Source organism: Protopterus annectens, chromosome 10.part0 (assembly GCF_019279795.1).
Source record: "Protopterus annectens isolate FY-2018-M chromosome 10.part0, PAN1.0, whole genome shotgun sequence".
Classification (NCBI taxonomy): Eukaryota; Metazoa; Chordata; order Ceratodontiformes; family Protopteridae; genus Protopterus; species Protopterus annectens.
In genome coordinates, this window is record NC_056744.1 from 1,648,143,301 (window position 1) to 1,648,164,109 (window position 20,809).

The 20,809-nt window shown below is 37.5% G+C and overlaps 1 protein-coding gene across 1 annotated transcript in view; it reads left to right on the top strand.

Annotated features, from left to right (window-relative positions):
- LOC122813844 (zinc finger protein 267-like) overlaps positions 1–19,804 on the top strand; it is a 114,591-nt gene extending 94,787 nt beyond the window's left edge. The window contains exons 5-6 of the mRNA XM_044086380.1: positions 6,345–6,464; positions 18,307–19,804. Of these exons, the coding sequence (XP_043942315.1) occupies positions 6,345–6,464; positions 18,307–19,730 (1,544 nt within the window). The 3' untranslated portion in view covers positions 19,731–19,804. The remainder of the gene's footprint in view (positions 1–6,344; positions 6,465–18,306) is intronic.
- The last annotated feature ends 1,005 nt before the right edge of the window (positions 19,805–20,809 follow it).

The following is a 20,809-nucleotide window of genomic DNA, read 5'->3' on the forward strand; positions in this document are numbered from 1 at the left end:
TTCTGAAAGCTGTCCTGAGTAAGAAGTGTTATAAGGCCATTCCTCTACTGAGGTACTTAAAAAAAGTTGATGAATGGGAACAGTGAATTCAGATGATTACTCAATTTTTTTCAACACTCCTTGTAAAATATCGTGCAAGTTTTTCTGCCAGCTCAGACTTCTCTTTCAGGAAACTGTAAAAGAATTCTTAGCAAAGCAAACTAAATTTTATAAAGCAATATCAAGGGCATTCAAACAAGTTAGAAATATTCTCAAACATAAACACTACCTAAGATAACAGACTGATTATATGCCCATTGTGTGTTTTCTCCTTCCCACCATAGCATTTCTATAAGCTGTCCCAAAGTCTAGGTCTTTAACTCTCATCTGTAATACCGGATGACTTCAGTAGTTGTTGGGGTATTGCAAATTATTCCAAAAAGATTACAACTGGTGGGAGAGTTCCTTTCTTCCTTTTCAAAAGATTCCTCTGTATCCATATATTCAAACATTCCTGTTTCTTCATATCCTAAATAAGATGCAGTCTCAGGGCATTATTGAACCTGTACTCCCAGGTCTTGATGGAAGGGATTTTATTGTAGAATCTTTCTGGTGCCAAAAAGAGGAACCTGGAGATTTGTCCTAGGCTTCCCTTTTCTAAACCTGTTCTTAGTTTTCAACTAAGTGTGCTTTCAAAGCTATATTTATCATTTCATTTTAAATCTCAAAGATTTCAAATGATTGTATGTGTTTGGTTACATTTGTAGTTTCTGCTTTGTTGTTTCGTGAGTTAACAGCCTCTAAAAGGTTATTAAAGCACCTGTGTCTGGTAATACCTGTTGCATGTTGCAAGGCTTTCAAATTTCTCTGCTTTCAGATGGTTACCTTATTTTTTCAGATGCTTATACAAGTTATCAATAATATCTGGCTAAAAAGAAAAAAAAATTTCTCAATTTGAGTTTTCAGGTGAATACAGAGAATTCTTCTAACATTCTGTTTCTCATGATAGTGTTTTTGGGATGCGTAACTGCCCCCCCCGTAATGGCTTTTATTCCTCAGCACATAGTGGAATGTTACAGAGAGCAGTATTGATGATTTCCCAACTTAACTCTGGCAGCTGCTTGGAAAAATCGCAGTTTCAGGTTTCATGGCCTGTTTTTTTTTTTTCTCACAATTTCTGAATCCAGATTTCACATAAGGAAAATTGAGTAGTTCATCTAATCAGTTTGGTCCTAACACTAACACCCCCTTGCAGGCCATTTAAAGCCTAGCCAATTTCCATTTATGTGCTGAAAGTAACCTATCCCATTTGATTATAGATTAGCCTTGCCTATCCCATGTTGATAATTATGTATTACGGCTAATGAGAATACCTGGGATCATACTGCAGATAATTTGAGGAGACCCATGCCTGGGATAAAGCCTTTAGGACCTGCCTCTGTCCATTAGTAGTACAGGGGCAGTCCTGTGGTAAACTTTTTGTTCCCCATCTGTAGATTTAAGTTGTGTTTGAATATGGACAGGCATGAAGTTTGTTTATATGGATGGGGAGTCTGTTCCACAGCATCAGTATCCTTAGCGAGATAAACCTGTCCCTCCAAACCATTATATTGATCTTGCAGAACAGGTTTAGATCCATAGACCGAGTTCTGGTGCCATTTGACTTGCTAATGTGTAATAAATCCATCGATGCTGGGTTGGAGGCTGTTTTGTATGCCAGACACAGAGCACTTCTTCGCAATCTGTAAGATACTGAGTATAGTGATAGGACTTTAAACAAGTCCATGTAGGACATGTTGGTTAGACCTTGTATCCTTTTAGTAAGACATCCTCAAGGATGTTCCAGTTGTTGCGTGTATCTGGACAGATACATGACAAAGGGTCATTATATTCAATGACTGGCCTAATGAGACTTGAGTAAAGATGTCAATGGCATCCCTAGATCTAGACACAGTCCTTTTGTTTACAAGCTGTGTATTATAAAATGACTTTGTTACAATAATAGACACATGTTGGTCAAAAGTTTGGTTAGTATCAACATAGGTTCCCAAATCCTGGGTAACTGAGTTGTCAATTTGGTAGTTCCCTAGAGTAGGTGACTTCCCAAAGGATACAGTAATGCATTTTTAGCATTAAGTTTCAGTCTGTGATTTTGGAATCTGTTATTTACTCGAGACAAACCTTTCTGAAGGACGGCAAAGTTATTTGGGGACTCAATGGCTGTTCCTAGCTTGCATTCATTTGCAAACTTGATCAGAGCCCTTTGGTACTCGCTTTTATTTCAGAAAAGTAGATGGCATTCAAGCTCTCAGCATAGAACCCTGGAGGACTCCACTGGTGACTGGTCTCTTTGTGGAGGTAACTTCTCCTGTTTTCATTATCTGCAACCCATCTGTGAGCCAGTTGGCAATCCATTGGTTGACATGGATGGTTTCTTTTTAATAGTATACATTTATTTTTTAACAATTGTCATTCACTCCAGCATTACATAAATTGTTCGATTCCTGCTTTCCCTTAAACCTTACTCCTTCTCCTCCTGGACATTGCTTTCCATGTGTTGTTCCTATAAAATTCCATTTATTTCTATGTAATTTGCTCCTTCCATTTTCTAAAAATCTGTCCAGTTCTTTCATCTCTTTTATAATATCCAATACTTCTGTTGTAGTTGCTTTAAGATTTAGATCCATTTTTTGGAAGCCAGTAGCTTTAAACTTAGAACTTACTGTGTCTAGGCAATTCATATCCAGTATCTCACTTCAAAAGAATTATTTCCTTAGTTACAACTGTTTGCTCCTTCAACATCGTACACGAATTAATCTGTAGGGAATTTGTAAAATCTGCTAATTTATTACATTAAGAAAAACATGTTTTCAGTTACCTCTCTTTTTTTCCCCATCACAATGCCAACATTTCCTATCTACCCAAGAAAAATTCTGTGAAGTCTGTTTGTGGTATAAAATACCTATGTAAAGACAATCCCAAGTAAAATGATCCATCTCCTGAGCTTTTTTTTTGCATATTTGGGAATCATACAAATGTCCTCCAGTTGCTCCTTTAAGTGCCTTTCCATTCTCTTTTCTCAATCTCGTCTAACATACTCTGATTGATTCTAATTGTTGTTAAAAACAAAAAAATAGCAAAATGGCAATTTTGTGAGAAGGAAAGCATTGCCGTTTTGCTGTTTTTTAACAGTTTTGTCGTTTCTTTTGCTATTTTTGATTCTAATTGTTGTATAATTTTTATATCCTTGTTTTAATAGCGACTTCTTTTCTAGACTCAAAAACTCAACCGGAGCTGTTTTTTTCCACTTCACTAGCATTGTCGCCTAACAGTAAGACGTTGTCCTGTTCGATTCTCAGTTAGAGCGTCTTCTGAGTGGAGATGTGTGAATGGGCGTACCTTCGTTGAAGGTTGTGCAGCAGGGCCGGCAACTCGGCATGTAAAAATCTACTGCCAATCATTAGCGGACCGGAGTTCCACTGTGGTGACCCCTAACCGGGAAAAGCCGAAAGACACAACAACAACCCCCTATACCTTTTTCCTTGCCTATACTCTGTAATCAATCCCTTCAGGGAATATAGTCTCTAACCTGCTGTCCACACTTCTGATTGGCCTTATCTCACTTTTACCTTTCTTTCCATAGTTATTTCTCCTACTAGTTTTTTCTTTTGCTAATTTTCTTCTGTAACTTCCGGACTCCTCTTGCATGTTCTCTAAAATGCCTATTTGCAGTCATTCCTGTTGGCAAAATCTCATTTCTCCATTCCTGTGTTGGCTTAGTACTTGGTATGCTTTCTGCTACTTTATGAAAATAGTATTGTGTGTAGTTGTTATTCTCATTAAGGACCTATTGTATATACCCCTCTTCTCTCCTTATTTCTCAAACTCACTTCCGATTTCATTTTCAGCCCTTTCCTCTTTGATTTATAACCTTCTGCTTCTGGTAAATATATCCACATTAACTGCATAGCTTGAAAGTAGCCATTCAGATCAGGTAATCCTAAACCACTTGTATGGGGAGAATCATCTTATCCACTTAACTCTTGTACACTTTCACTCGCAAATAAATTCCTTCATCTTTTATCATTTATCATCTACAACATCTCATCTGGTTGGTAAAAGTACTTAATGTGTATATAAAACTGAAAGGACTAAAATATTTGCACTGCTTTAATCTCAATATCCGTATCCATAATCAAGAACTTCTGGATTTTCAATTTTTGTGTTCTCTGTTGTTTAGTCACTTCCCATGTACTCTTACCTGCCATAATAGAATCCATTTTCTTCTATACACTTGTCCCCATAAATGTGGGTGTTGCTGAACCAGTTCAAATGTGGATACACCGTTTCCTGCTGGAGCCTTTGTTTTAGCTTCATTTATTTTGTATCCTGAAAAGGCTTCTGTCTGTAGTTCCTCCTTGAGTTTGTAGTTCTTCCTTGTTTGAGTATCCCAGCTGAGAACTGAACTGGAGAACCACCTACTGTGAACTGGCAATGCAGTTTGTAGAGCCAATGTACCATTCCAAACAGCTGGCAGCAATTTTAAAAAGTTGCTAGGCATAAACTTTTTGCAGCTCAGCACAAGCTGTGGGAACTTAGTGTAATAACTGGACAAAGCTTGTGATTCAGAAACAACACTTCTTGGATTGCTGAACTGCAGATCTGGCTCCTTGGTATTGCAGAGTGATACACGTGGGGTAGTTGCACTTTTGTGCACATAGTGCATGGAGCAGCCCAGTGTTGCTGTAGCTTGAGTGACACACCAGGGGTAACTGCACTTTTGTGCACATAGTGCATGGAACAGCCCAATGTTGCCGTAGTTGAGTGATACTCCTGGGGTAACTGCACTTTTGTGCACATAGTGCATGGAGCAGTCCAGTGTTGCTGTAACTCTTTTGTGAAGCTACAATCACTTTGATCAGTCTTACTTAACTTTCATTTTTTTTTTTTTACTTACCCAGTTAAAAAGCACAGAACAGCTTGCAAAGGTTGCTATTTACTTGTCTCTCTGAATTTCTGATTGTGGTTTAGACATAACCTTAATGATCAGGGAGGAGGAGGGCTAAAGTTTAATGGAAGGCAAGAATTGACCAATTTATGTAATTTATTAATATTGATGATAATTGTATAAAAGAACATGTATGATGTGTAAAAGACCGTCTGTGATGTATAATGTTTGTAACTGAACATGTTAACATGCTTTGCTTTCTTACGTATGTTTGCCTATATCTTCAGTCATAATTCAATAAAGGTGTTAAAAAATTAAAGTTCAGTGATGTCTTCTACCGAGCATCTGAATCATGCCCATTATCTTCAGGAATGTGATTGGCCTAAGAATTGTTCCGCATCTGGCTGCAGTTCAGAGCACGTGCATATCCAAAAGGAGGCATAAAAAAGCGATTGTGATGTATTTCACAATAGCTGTTGTTCTGCAGATAATTTTATCTAGAGTTCCATTTGCAAAATATGATAAAAATGAAAGGACTTGAGAGAGTGAGTGGTGATACAGAGTCATGTGGTCTGCTGCAATAATGACCACAGTAGGATTGTTGAGGGATGGCAGGGGCAGCTGTTGAACCACTGCAGCTCTGTGCTGCATGTAAGTTTGGAGGCATGCGTGTGTGCTTCCTGAAGCATACATTTGCCTTGTCTTAGACAGGAGCACACACAGGAGCCACCTGCTGCTTTAATGAAGGGGCTAGGTACATAGGAGAGGGGGCACACTTGACCATGAGATGGCCCTCTTCCTGTCACCCTACTGTCACACCCTGTGGTGATTTTGTCTTCAAGCAGGACATGATTGGGTGTTAGGGATCTTGTCCCTGTAACAAATGGTTCTGACTGTTGCTGCTCTAGGAGGTACAAGTGGGCTGCTTAGATGCAGGAATTGTGAAAAGTATGGTAAAAAGGCAGTTATCACAGGAACATACATCTAACAATGTCAGTCAGAACAAAAATATATTAATTTAGAATGTGCATACTTTAAAGATTTAATTGCAAAAAGTAGTGATTTAAATATTATAATTTGGCAAATCTGCACACATGGAGTCAGGTGTTTAAAAAAATGTTTGAGAAGCATTCATGAATATGTAATGCACTTGTAAGCAATTAACTAACACAAAGTCTTTTATTAAATGATTAAGTTATTTCATGTTGCCTCAAAGTGCAATATTTTGTAATCATTTCAGTAAAACATGATTGAAGCTAATCTGTCATGAAACAGTTACATGCAAGTCTTGTTACAGACATAAAACATATTTTAATCCCAATGAAGAGGACTGTATCTGCATACTGATGTCATTCTTGTTGCTAAAAGACTTTTAAATCAATAAATTACTAATATGTTTCTCTCTTTTTATGTACAGGATATAAAGTCCCTGAGAAGCACTTGCTACTGCTGTTAAAAGCAGATGAATTACCAAATGAAGATTTGGAATGGAAAATACCAGAAAACAAAATGATAGTCTTTGAAGATAACCTTGGCAGTAAGACAGCAGTTCATTGATTTATATACCTTCTGAATATTTTATTCTTCTGATGCTGAAAATGTTTTAGGAAAACTAGGAACAATATGCGGAGTTTAGAGAATGGTAATCTGCCTGCAGAATAAGCACTCTAGGTAAAGTTAAATGCATAAAGTTCAGTTTTTGTAAGATTTTGGTACTTTTCCGTTATCGGGGCAACAGTTCTAACGGGCTAGCACGTGCACACGATCGCACAGCTGTTAGCCCTGAAGTGGTCGTTTAGAAAAAGAAAGAAACAGAGATTAATGTGCTGCAGTGTTAGTCTGGTTTGCAACATGACATCTCAGTGTAGTACACAAGCACAGCATTTTACGTGCACATAAATAATTGGCAGCAGGCATGGCGTGAAATATAGACGGAAAAGTAATGGAAATGTGATCCTAATTACATGCTCACATTGGCAAGACATGCTCCTGTTTTTCAAAGACCTTTCCCCCATGTTCATTTCACATGTTCCGCACATGTTCCTGTTTTTCCAGGGTGTTGTACCTATTGTCTGTGTGTTTAGCTTGATGGCTATGCCTGACATCATTCCAGATGTTAACACACCAACCCTTACGAATCAGCAGGTGGTCGGAAAGAGGAGCAGTTCCTTATTTTCTCACAATATCTCATAAGGTGAATGAGTCCGTCTGCAGTCAGTGCATGTGATAAAAAGTAGCCAATTTCAGCAGATTTGAAGCATGACAAGAGACAGAGATGCAAACAACCGGATTCCAAAAGTCTATGCTGTGTTTGAAATGAGTTCCCAAGCGAGGCGGGCCCAACAAGCTTCCTCTAACATGAGTAACATGCTGTAGGGACTTTTTTGCAGTGCTGGTTTAGCGTTCTGCTTGTCTGTATCATAAAGGGAAAAGAAATGTTACCATTCTCTCTTGAGAAGGGAACTCCAAAGACACCAAACTCCTACAAAGTAAATTCCAAACATAAATTGCATCTACAGTCTGAACCTAAAATCCCAGCCCAGTACCGACATCAGCAGCAGCTGTGCGATCATTGCGGGCACGTGCTAAGATTCCAACCACTCGTTAGAACTGTTGCCCCTATAACGGAAAAGTACCAAGATTTTTTACACAATGGCGGTAGCAGTTACTGTGATTTGGTGGATGTATGTGAAGAGATTGGTAAGATAACTTATTTCTGTTTTGTACAGTTTAGTATTATTTTACATCAAGACAATGTTGTAAAACAGTGATTGCTGTGGAGTTTAACACAGTAGATGGGATCACTACATCATTTAATTTTTTTTAACTTCCTTTAGACTAGGTGATACCTAGCCCCTGTACAGTGGAAAAAAGTAATATTTACTGAGACTAGTGACAGTTTACATTAATGATGCCTCTGGATAGGTCAAATAGTGGAAAGGTTTTTGACATATAAAGGGCAAATTCCACAGTCTGGTGATCATGTTTCCTGGAATAAAAATACTAGCTTATTGTTTTATACTTCCTACAACATTTTTGTTTGATACATGAAATATTCTGCATCTGTGTCCTTATTTTTTCAATTTGTTGTTTGATAGGGGAAGTAAAGATTGAAAATACATCATAATCTTTAAAATTACACTTTGTAGCTAGTATAACTCTGTAAAATTTAATCTCGTGAACAGACACTTCCATTGTTTTGCTTACGATAAAACAATGACTTTTTTTTATCACTGAGAGTGTTGAACGAGTGCAAAGATGAGCAGACATGTCTGCATGTTTGATTAATTTAGTTTTCTCAACCAGACAAATCCAATTGGTATAACCCCTTTTCAGTGAAGGCCAGAGAAGAAAAGCTACAGAGAATATATTCTTACGTGAGTTGCAGTATTTGTTTACCGAATATAAAGATGAACATTGGTTAAATAAGCGTTAAGTCACAAAAAATGCTCATAACACATTTGAGACAGTAACGGAGACAGCAAAGGTAACATTCATTAGCCACTGTAAATATAACTGTAATGATAAATACAATTTTTTGAATATGTTAACAGATAAAGTAATTGAAGTACAAAAAGCACTAAAGAAAATGAAGTCAAGGAAAACAATGGGTGCAAAGGAATCAACTGCTATAGATACCTTAGTGGCTACTGCAGTGATTTCCGGAGAGTTGGCAGCATTATGTGGATCAGATCATCCAAGACACTTGGTCTTCCATAGTAGTTTGGAGATGAAGGCCATCCTTATCACCTTGCATATGTTCCAGGATTTCCCACCTTCCAGCTCCATTACAAGCCACTCCAAGGTCATGGTAGTGGTTTGGTACATAATCAGGAGGAGTTCACTTCTTCTTAGATTCTGAATAACCATGAGAGATTGGGATTAGGCACTGTTCACTCCAAATTCCTTTTGTTTGTAACATATATCCTGAGAAAAGACAATTTTCTTGTGGACAGTCCATGTCTCCTGATGCCTTTTGAGTGGTCCCTTTTGTATAACTGGGGAAGACAGTGCTGCAACCATTTTGCATCCATGTCTAACCACAAATGCAGCAACTACTTTTCCCTTCTTCATCCCTTAGGAGGATTCCCTAGGGATACCATAGTCCAGATGTGCCCCCCACAGTCTTCTTTACACCTTTTCCTTTGTTTTCCCTTATTCTGAAGTTTCTGTAGGTGTTCAAACTCAGAAAAGTCAAGATTGTCTTGGTAACCCTCTTTTGGCCCTGACAATATTGTTTCCCCAGCTTTGTCTTCACCAGTTGGACAGCTGTCTGCTATGAGCCCCTCCAAGAATTTCCTGTCCCATTCATCTGGTGAGTCATACTCAGACATTCAGTCCCCTGAAATTAACAATATGTTTTTCCTCACTTTAGTAATAACCTGAAATCCTTTGTTACCCCTGTGGTGGTCCAAATCCTTTCTTCTCTCCAGAGATCAGATCCTAGGAAGACATATTCACTCCAACTGCACCATTTCTTGGCTTATGCCTTGACCAAACATCTGGACCCTTTCTCTTCTCATATCCCCAGCATTATAGAGTAGCTTGGCAGTGTTTTAGATGCAGATGTGGGCTTGCCTTCATGACTGTTTAAGCTGGTTGTCACTTCCAATTTTCATCAAGGTACACAATTTTCATGTTTAGCTTGTCTCAAAGTTAACGGGACTTTCCTTGAGGAATCTTTTTAATGCATCTTCCAGTTAAATTTCTTGTTCTTTCATGGATTCCATAGTTTGTTTTAGAAAATCTTTTCAAAGCAAAGGTTTAAAAAGTCACACAGAAAAGCCAAAAGCTAACAGCAAACAGAAAGACTTCAGGCAAACCAAAATCAGAGGTTTAAGGTATTATTCAGTGAGTACTCTGGTTTATCTGTGGTCTTTCTTTTGGTCTCCTTCAATAGCAGCAGCTCTGCTGATTTTATTCCTTACATGGAAATCTCTTATTTTGGAAGTCATTACTTTGGCATGAATGGTTTCAAAGTTGCAGGCCTTATGGAGTCAATAATTTCAGCATTTTTCACTAAGACTGTTGTTTCCTTATGAACTAATCCTTCCTTTATACCTTAAGCTGCTGCAGAGTTAAATATCAACCAGTCTGTAAATGTACCTTGTTTATTCCTAAGTTACTCTAAACAGGATGTGTATCTGCTGTACTGCATGGGTGATTATAGACGGCTGATTTTTTCCTTAGGGACAGTCTATAAGAAAGGATCCCCAAATGTTTCTCTCTTTTTGTCATATTAGGCCAGACAGTATCAGTATAACCCTTTCTTCCCAGACTTCTTATTGTATCATTTTCTGTTACCAAAATCATGGTGAACCTCTGCCTGTGTCCTCTATTCTACACATCCTAGGGCTATAGCTACCTGTCAATCCTTTTTCAGAAATGCTTTTGTGGATGACATTGGTAGAGAGAGCACATGTGCATCGCTGAAAATTTTTGATAAACATTATAAATTAGATGTTGACTTCAGGACCTGAGCAGCATTTGTCACTGCCACAGTCTAGGGTATTCTATGATGAGCCAACCTGAAGGTTTAGCTTTGGACTCTGTCCTACTGGTGCGGAAGCCAAAAGTACCAGCATCAGATACAAAAGTTAGTGCTTATCGTAACAACAAATCTGCATTAACAGTTTGAGCTTGATCACCAGAAATGTCCTCCTGTCCCTTATGTACAGGTCTACTGGATGTTTTTATGCTCTTTCCATGTTCTAGTGCACTTATTTATTCTTGGGCACTCTGACATTTGAGCTTCCAAAGCTTGCAGAAGGGGGCCCTCGGCACTGTTGAAGCAAGAAGGGGCCTTCATCAGCGTAAGAAAATTTTATGATCTAAGCTGACTGACTACCTGCTTGTATTAGTGCTGTTGCTGTGGTAGGTATTCAACTTTTGCTCTCAGACATCTTAGGATGTATGATATTTGCTGCATTCTTAACATATAGACATACATGCATACACAGTATTTGCCTTTCATTCTGGACGGTATCACAATTATTTACCTTCACATCCATGACTGGTTAACTGCTTTGATATCTGGCCAGCATATGGTATACACAAAATGTTTTTTTTTCTCTCTTTTGGGAATTATTTTACTCTGGCAGTACCTGTAAATGATCAGTTTTGATCAGTGTACCATCCTGATAAACAAATGGAAAATAAAATAAAGTCTCCATTTATTTCTGTGGATAAAACTTTTGTACATCCTATGACTAAGAAGTTTTTCACACCCAGATTTTATGCTGACTGTAAGTCCTCTCATCTGGTTTGTTTAGCAAAGTGACAACAGTGCTAAACAAACCAGATGAGAGGACTGTAAGTCCTCTCATCTGGTTTGTTGAGCAAAGTGACAACAGTGCTTGAGTTTCATGTAGTAAAACCAACCACTCTTTTTAAGGAGCAGATTTTAGAGCACTTAGACATAAGGAATCATTGTTCAACTAATGCTCTAATACAACATGTAGGTTTGTATAAGGATCATACCTTTGTCTTGTTGGCTGTCCAGTTACTTGTTGAGGGTATTCGAGGTGGTGATGTGAATTGAGTAGGACAGATGGAGTTAAAATAGATTATTGTGCATCGTGCATATACAGCACCAGTTCTTAATGGGAATATTCCTTTAAAACCTGCTCTGCAAGCTCGCAGGTTGGTTTGGTGATTAATTGTTTTAACATTTTTATTGGTTGATGTTTATGAGTTTGAGTATATTATAGTTGTGCTTTCTTTTATTGTTGCATGGTCTGATAAAGTGGCTAAGTCTGTGAAAGCGTTAACCAATAAAGTTATGTTTTTTATCAGCTATGTTAGTCATTTTGTTTCTACATTCCTTGAAGATTTCTGTTGTGCGAAGACCAACTTTTAACCACGAGGAGTGTGGTTTTTATAGTTTTATTTTAAGAAATATACAGGAAATATAAATTAGCTGTTAAACCATTAAAATGGCACACCACAGTGCTGAATAGGACTGCAGATGTTGCGGCTGGAAGAAGCCTTTGTTCATTAACTCAGTAAAAGAGGGGAATCTCCAGGGCACTTCCATAAACATTTAGATATGTATTGTAGCCATCTATGCTAAATTCCTGTCTCAGCTTCAAAAGGGAATAGTGTGAGAACCTAGAGTCGGGTGACCAGATGAGATCATTCTGCAAACCATCTTGGATATTCTATTTTACAGGGAGTAATCTCTGAGAAGAGAGTATTCTGCTTGGAGGTATGACTAGAAAGACTACTCACGCATTTCATCTTGCCTTGTCCAAGTTAGTTATTAGGGAACAGTAATTTCTTTAGATCAGTTAGGAATATAGTGAAGCTTAGTTTAGAGATTTTTTCCTTTTTTGTCTGAGTCTGTCCATCACTGTTCTTTTCAATATTTCCTGTAATCTGAACTCTGCGGTTTACTGTGAATATATATTCAGTGTTTTCATGCTCTTTTATTATTATTAAATATATTTAAAAAAGTTTATTGTGGCTGGTCCTTGTAGAAAGTATTTAACCTTTGAGAGTGCTTGTATTTATCTGGTGACACTGTGTGGGCCACTCCAGGCGGCCTAGTCATCTTGGTCAGCTACTACCATTTGTATTAGTATTAATATTGCACAGTATAATTGGACACCGTTAGTTAAGAGCCTTAGAGTAGCTGATTGTGGAGTGTCTCGGGGTGGTGACAACTACCTTATACTTTGGGCAGAAGGGGGCACAGCAGGTAAATCTGTGCCAGCCTTTCCCAGGTGTGTGTGTGTGTGTGTGTGTGTGTGTGTGTGTGTGTGTGTGTGTGTGTGTGTGTGTGTGTGTGTGTCAGCTACTTGGGGCAGGGAAATGAAACACTGGGTTTACAAAGAGGGTGCTGAAGGACTTGTCTTGGACACTCTGCTGAGGACCTAACCCTATAGCTGTACCAGCAGGGAGTCTTATTGCTGACCTGGAGGGAGACGGGTATAGACAAATACGGAACCTGGGCTGAGCATATTCCCTGTGTGCTCTTAAGAGAAATTGTGCTTGAGAAGTCTGCATCTGGAAATATTGAGTGTATCCATTTGTATTCCAAGTGCACTTCCCTCTCCAGTGTCAGTGGTGAGGATTCAGGCTCCTTGATTACTGGCCCAGCGTGGGTTCGTCACACATACACATGTGCAAATGTGTAAATCTCTTGTTTCTTCAGATCATGATGCCATCACCTTTGTCATTGTATCAGCATGTTCCATCTTCTGGTGTTAGGAAATATAATTATGGCTGATTAAATACACTAAGATTAAAAAAATCTCTGAATGAATTAAATTGGATAAAATTTAGTACAGTCTAGGAGACCAAACTAGGCTATCCAGCCTTGTAGAATTTATTGTTTAGGAATGTTGAAAACAGTAGTAAAGCATAGTATAGTAGCAGCCTCAAGCACATTTCTCTTTGGTGCAGAACACTACAAGTTCTGTTCCCACAGCAGGTTGTTGGATTATTGACTCTGAAGTGCAGTAAGTACAGCATGGGGGGGGTTGCTTCTTTCCTGAGTATGCTACCCTTCAGATGAGATGTTAAACCAAAGCCCCACCTGCGTGAAGTAATGCTGTCTTGGGTGGATGTAAACGATCCCACAGTGGGTATCATAAATAAAAAGTTCCATTGGTTCATAGGTAAGTACTTAGGCTATCTGCCCTCTTGGATCATTATTAATAGGAGTCAAGCCTTGTACCCCTTGCCTGTGAGGTAAACACCTTAACCATTTTGCTAACCCCCGGGCCCTTGGATTGGATTTCCATAGTCAATATGAATACCACTTTGGATCACTCCTAAAAAGAGGAGATGGTTATTAACCCAGTCAAAACTGTAAATATAATAAAGTCAATAAATAATACATTCACACGTTCTAAACTTCTAAAGTGCAGATTTTTTTCAGCATTACAAAAAGTTTACTAATATGGAAAATAAATTAAATTAAATATTACTAAGGACAGGAGACTCAGGATTAAAAAAAAAGAGAGAAAGTATGAAACTAAACTTGCCTCAGACACCATTGATAAAAAGAAATTCTTACAAATATACTAATAATTTAACAAAATCTAAACATTTTATTACCTATTTGAGTGAATAATTCTGCTGTATCAGATCCCAAAATGATGAGCAATTAATTCAGTAACTGCTTTTCTATAATTCAAAGGTTCCAAAGTGAAACTTTACCACCATGGTAAAGGAGAATTCCAAAGTGAAACTGTGCCACCACTGTAAAGGAGAATTCCAAAGTCAAACCTGAGCCATTACGGTAAAGGAGAAGTCCAAAGTCTAACTGTACCATCATAGTAAAGAAGAATTCCAAAGTCAAACTGAACCATCACGGTAAAGGAGAATTCCAAAGTCTAACTGTACCGCCACGGTAAAGGAGAATTCTAAAGTCAAACTGTACCATCATAGTAAAAGAGAACTGCTTTAGCAGCTCCCACAGTATTTTTGTTGTGCTTTTCTCTAATTAGTAGTGATATGATAAAGCAGAGACTGGCATTTGACCCTATTTCCACAGTTAGTCAACGTGTTCCCTTCATAAATAAAGAACTAGTCCTGAATTCATTAAAGGGGGTTAATAAAAATGTTAACCATATTTAACAGATTACATTTTGAAGGAGTGGTCTCCAAATCCTGAAAGATTTCACATATAACTCCATTACATAAGAAAGGTGATGGAGCAGAAGTCAAGAACTATCGACCTATTAATTTCACCCCAATTTTGGACACGTGTTTAGAGAGATGTATCCTAGGTTTAATGAATAAGGGACATCAGGAATTTATATGTTTTAGATTTACATCAGCAGGGTTTTGTTGGGGAAAATCTAACAGTACAAGTCTGGTAGAACTGTATAAGTTGATTATGGGGGCTTCAGAACTGGGGATAACAACAAGAGTTATAGTTCTAGACCTTGTCACAACTAGGTAATGAATTGGTTAAGTCATAAACAAAAAGATGTGCAGGGTATATTGTCTGATCTTGCACCTGCATCTAGAGGGGTACGTTAAGCATCAGTACTTGGACCCTACTTATTTAATCTAGTATTTGTGACATTTCCCAAAAGTGAGCATTGCTAGCAAACATGCCAATGATTCCAAAATTCTTTACCTTAACCAGTTATCAATATATTGACAAAATCAATTCATATTTAGTTGAAGATTCAAAGTGGCCTGATAGCTTTGGATTGCATTTTAATACTGATAACTGTAAGGTGATGTATTTTGGAAAACATTTCATATGTCTGATTCTTTTTGAGTCTGACTATGCTGATAAAAGGACCTTGGAGTCTCTGTGACTTCAGAGTTTTCTTATGGTATGCATGCAAATGATGCTCACTGCAGAGCAATGAGATAAATTTGCTTAAACATGTGAGTTTTAGAGCTGTCAAGTACCTGCTTGGTCTTTATAAGATGCATATCTGGATGATCATTGGATGTAATACTTTTTGTAAATTTTCTGTATGCAAAAGAGTTTAGGAACTCTCCAAAGGAAATTTACAGATAGTATCAGTCACCCTAACAGACTACTTTGATCTAATGAGCAACATCTTCTCAGCCTATGTAAACCTCACAAATCATCTAGCCAAAGTATCTACAAATACTCTGTAACTAAAAAATGGAATTCTGTAAATTAGATCTACCTTTAACCCGTCCAACTTCAAACTACTTCTAAAAGACTACCTAAATAAAACTTGGCTCTGCTCCTGCACTACCCCTGGATAAACTAGTCCCTCCCTCCTTCTGTCACCAGCATACTTTGTATTCAGAGAGTAGAAATGACTAAAAGTCATCTCTGTTCCAAGAGTGTACTCAGTGTGTTTGATGTCATCTCTTTGAACTGCAACTTGTGAATACTTTATCTATGGAAAACATTCTTTTTCATCTTATTATAGCTGTCTAAATCTTTGCACTATGTATATATAGGTTAACATTGTATGAGCTGAAGCTGAATTTTTTACTTGGATAATATGTCATTCTTCTGTATTATGCTTTGTAGTAACTTTATTTAACTTTAAACATGGGAATACAAACGAAACACACCAACCCAATAAGTAACAAAGAATAACCACGAAACTGGAATCACACCAATGTATTTTAATTTAGCACTTTTGTCTTTACAATGCAAAAGACTTCATCAGATTCTGATGAAGTCTTTTGCATTGTCAAGATGAAAGCGCTAAATTAAAATACGTTGGTGTGGTTCCAGTTTCGTGGTTATTCTTTGTTATTCACTTTAAACATATTATGTCAGTGTGCCATTCTTCTTCCCAGGCCTCCACCAAAAATGTAATATTATCCCAGTTGGACTTTGGTAAACAAATATCAAATTAAAGTATATAGATAGATAGTTGAGTGCATATTGTTAGGTTGAAAGTGTGTTTGGTCGACATCTGTTTAGTCCACTTTTGATCGATTAAACAAGTGGTCAACAGTTGTGTGAGGTCGCACAATTCTTGGGATTTAGGAATATTCCCTTTCCTTGATTTTGTGTGATCTTGGAGTTAGTATGTATAATTAACAAGAGGTGAGGTGATGCATTGGGGTTTACCCTTTGCAAAAAAAAAAAAAAAAACCAAAAAAAAATTTTTTATGTTTCTTTTTTTTATTTTAGTTTTTGCATGTGTTGCTGAGAAGTAAAAATTCATCCACAGTACATAACATTAGATAATTGTGTGTGTGTGTGTGTGTGTGTGTGTGTGTGTGTTAGCAATTGTGAAAAACACCAAAAGTAGTCCCGAACACTCGACTATGTAAAAAAAACACCAAAATATGTTCGAGGATCCCAAGGAAAGTCACTGTGCACTGAAAGTTCTATTCAAACACTTTAATAGTTAAAAGTTTTTTTAAAAAGGTAAAAACAACCAGACAGATGCTTCAGGTTAAGCGCTTTCATCTACCTTGTAGACTTCATCAGAACAACCATTAATTACATTCACCAAGCTTTTATACTAATTCCATTCAAAAATATGCATATAATTAAACAATTGGTTGATGTTATACTATTTAAAGTGCCAGTGCTCTCTCTTCAAACGATGCCATACTAATATAGTATCTAAATTCATATACACCTAATATCATTATAAAAACAAAATAAATAATATAAGTGTTAATTATAAATTGATTTTATCATTCATATGGCCAAATACATCATAAAATATTCATTTACCTGTTGTTTTTCAGTATTGGCTTTATAGAAATTGAACCATTCAACCCAGGATGAATAGAAGAATTTAATTTAATCTGCCATCTAGTCTCTTTTTCTCCTAATACATATTTGACACTTCCCCCTCTAGGATTTACTTTTACACATTCAAGTATACCAAAGTTGAATGTATTACATTTACTATTCCCTTCAAGATGTCTCCATAATGCATTCTTAGTGTCCTGCTTCTTGATTTTATAACAGTGCTCATATATTCTATTTCAAAGACATCTGTCCGTCTTTCCCACATAGAAACATGGACAATTACTACACTTTGCCATGTATACCACATGTCTAGTCCTACAATTTTTCTGTTCATCCTTTGTTGAATGATTCAATTTCTATAAAGCCAATACTTGATAAACAACAGGTAAATGAATATTTTACGATGTATTTGGCCATATGAATGATAAAATCAATTTATAATTAACACTTATATTATTTATTTTGTTTTTATAATGATATTAGGTGTATATGAATTTAGATACTATATTAGTATGGCATCGTTTGAATAGAGAGCACTGGCACTTTAAATAGTATAACATCAACCAATTGTTTAATTATATGCATATTTTTGAATGGAATTAGTATAAAAGCTTGGTGAATGTAATTAATGGTTGTTCTGATGAAGTCTACAAGGTAGATGAAAGCGCTTAACCTGAAGCATCTGTTTGGTTGTTTTTAGCTTTTTAAAAAAACTTTTAACTATTAAAGTGTTTGAATAGAACTTTCAGTGCACAGTGACTTTCCTTGGGATCCTCGAACATTTTTTTGGTGTTTTTTTATGTTGTATTAGCAATTGTGTTGTATGCACAGATGTTAATATCTAAAATTGTTTACTTAGCAATATAAATATTTTACATGAATATTTTTCCTGTCGTATAAGGCATTTAATGATGGACAACTGCAGATAATCCTGGGGCTGGATGTGTACACAAGTATTCACAAACATATCAATCTATTGTTCAAATCACACCTCTGTATATATTAATACCATGGTCACAAAACAGTAGATAAAGGGCATATTCCAAGTTTACTCAAAGTAACTTTCAGTAAAACTGTTTTGCAGTATTGTCAATCAGATGAACTACAATCAGCCGCTTGTCAGGTTCCAGTGTGCAGTTGTACCCAAAATGCATAAAATATTTGTTTCATTTCTTTGCAAAAATGCTAATAAACAATCTATTTTTAGGTATCCAAAGCACAAAACATGGTGTGAGTTGCAGTCAAAAGCCATCATCACTTGGGATATCTCAGTTACAACACCCAGAAGAGAAACTGAAGCAGTGCTGTCAGCCTGTGCCTCCTGTTCCACACCTTCCTTCTGGAAATAATTCCACCAAGAGCTCTGAATGTGACAAAGGAACACCCCAGTTACATCACCCAGCCGAGAGCTTACAACAGTATGTACAGCCTGGGAAGGGTTATGACAATCTTCATGTCACCCCTGTAGCACATCTTCCTTCAGGAAATAACTCCACCAAGAGCTCTGAATGTGGCAGAGGAACACCTCAATTACATCACCCAGCTGAGAGCTTACAACTGTATGTACAGCCTAGGAAGGGTTATGACAGTTTTCATGTCACTCCTTTACCACACCTTCCTTCAGGACATAACTCCACCAAGAGCTCTGAATGTGACAGTGGAACACCCCAGTTACATCACCCATCAGAGAACTCGCAGCCTGTGAAGGGTTACAACAATCTTCATGTCAGTCCTGCACTACATCTTCCTTCAGGACACCCAGTAGAGAACTTACAGCAGCGTGTACAGTCTGTAAGGGGTTGCAACAATTTTTATGTCACTCCAGTATCACACCTTCCTTCAGGACATAACTCCAGCAAGAGCTCGGAATGTGACAGTGGAACACCCCAGTTACATCGCTCAACAGAGAAGTTCCAACAGTGTGTACGCCCTGTAAAGGGTTACAACAAGCTTCATGTCACTCCTGTGCCACACCTTTCTTCAGGACATAACTACAGCAAAAACTTGAAATGTGACAAAGGAACTCCCCAGTTTCATCACCCATCTGAGAACCTGCAGCAGTGTGTTCAGCCTGTTAAGGGTTTTGACAAGACTTGTGTCACTTGTGTACCACAGATTCACTCACAGCAGAACTGCAACAAAAGCTCTGAATGTGTCAATGGAAAGCCCAAGTTACAGCACCCAACACAGAACCTGCAGCAATTTATACAGTCTGTGAAGGGCTACAACAAGCTTAATATCACTTCTGTTACAAAGCTTCACGCAGGGAATAACTGCAGCAAGAGCATTAAATGTGACCCAGGTTTTAACGCACATCAAAGTCCAGTAGCATGTCGGAAAGTTCGCAGAAGGCAAGAACCACACAAATGTGCTGTATGTAATAAAGTTTTCGAATATCTCAGTTATCTTCAGAGGCACAATGTCATACACACTGGGGAGAAACCATTTAAATGTACAGAATGTGGTAAGGGCTTTTCACAAAAGGGGCACCTAAAATACCATCAGAATGCACATGCAGGGAACAGACCATACAAATGTGTGGAATGTGACAAGTATTTTGCGAGTATTGGTAGCCTTCGACGGCATCATGGCCTTCACATTGCAGGCACTGTGAAGAGCACTACTGGCTGACATCAGAGATTGAAACAATGCTAATTTCATGAACTTTAATCATACTTTGACTTAGGAATGGGGTCCATTCCCTTCATGGTATTAGAAACCCAAAAGACTTGGAGAAATTAAAAAAGAAAGGAAGAGAGATTTGATATGGTGCAATATTTATGCAAAGGCAAAAGTCAAATTAATCAATATAAAGAAGGCAACCCCAAAGGTATTCGAAGAGAAATACAGGTAAAGACATCCAGATATGGAAAATTTCACAATAAAAAAATATCACAAATGGGGACTGTAGAAAAGAAGATTAGTAAAGTAGAAGTTAAAAAAATAGAAGTTGAAGTTATGGAGTGCCTGCGAAGTGAAGGATTTGTTATAGAAGGTCTAACACAGGTTACATCACAGCATGATGGAACAAGTCCCCAAAGTAAGGAGAAACAGGAAGATCAGGAGACATCTGAAGAAGAAATATGGACATAGGAAAGAAAAAGAAATGTAATATGGTATAATATCTATGCAAAGGAGAAAGCAAAAATAACCAATACAAAAAGAGAAGCAACCAAAGATATTTGAAGAGAAATACAGGCAAAAAAATCCAGACATGGAAAACGTTACAATGCAAAAAATAAAAAGATAAAGAGGAAAAGTAAAAAAGGAGATTAGTAATGGTGAAGTTAAAGAAATAGAAACTGAGGTTAAGGTGTACCTGCGAAATGAAGGATTTAGTATAGAAAATTCAGAAAGCACCACAGCAGGAAAGAGCAATGGACATCCAAATTAAGGGTAAACCAGTGGAACTGGAAGCAATTGGTCAGGTGCCATATGAAGATATTTTGGAGCCTTCCACAGGAAACCAGCATAAACATTCATTTGAAACTGGACAGTGAGAGAAGAAACAGGAAACTGTGGAAACTCAGACTCAGTGTTGAGGAGTGATAGGCCAGTGAGTTCCCATATGACAGAGCAATGGATAACACAGGGTTAAATTGAAGAGAATGTGCCACAGGAAGATATTATCGAACTTTCTGTAGAATGCCAGCAAGAAATGGAAAACAAAAATATGTGCCCTCAGTTTAGAAGAAATGAGCTAAGAGAAG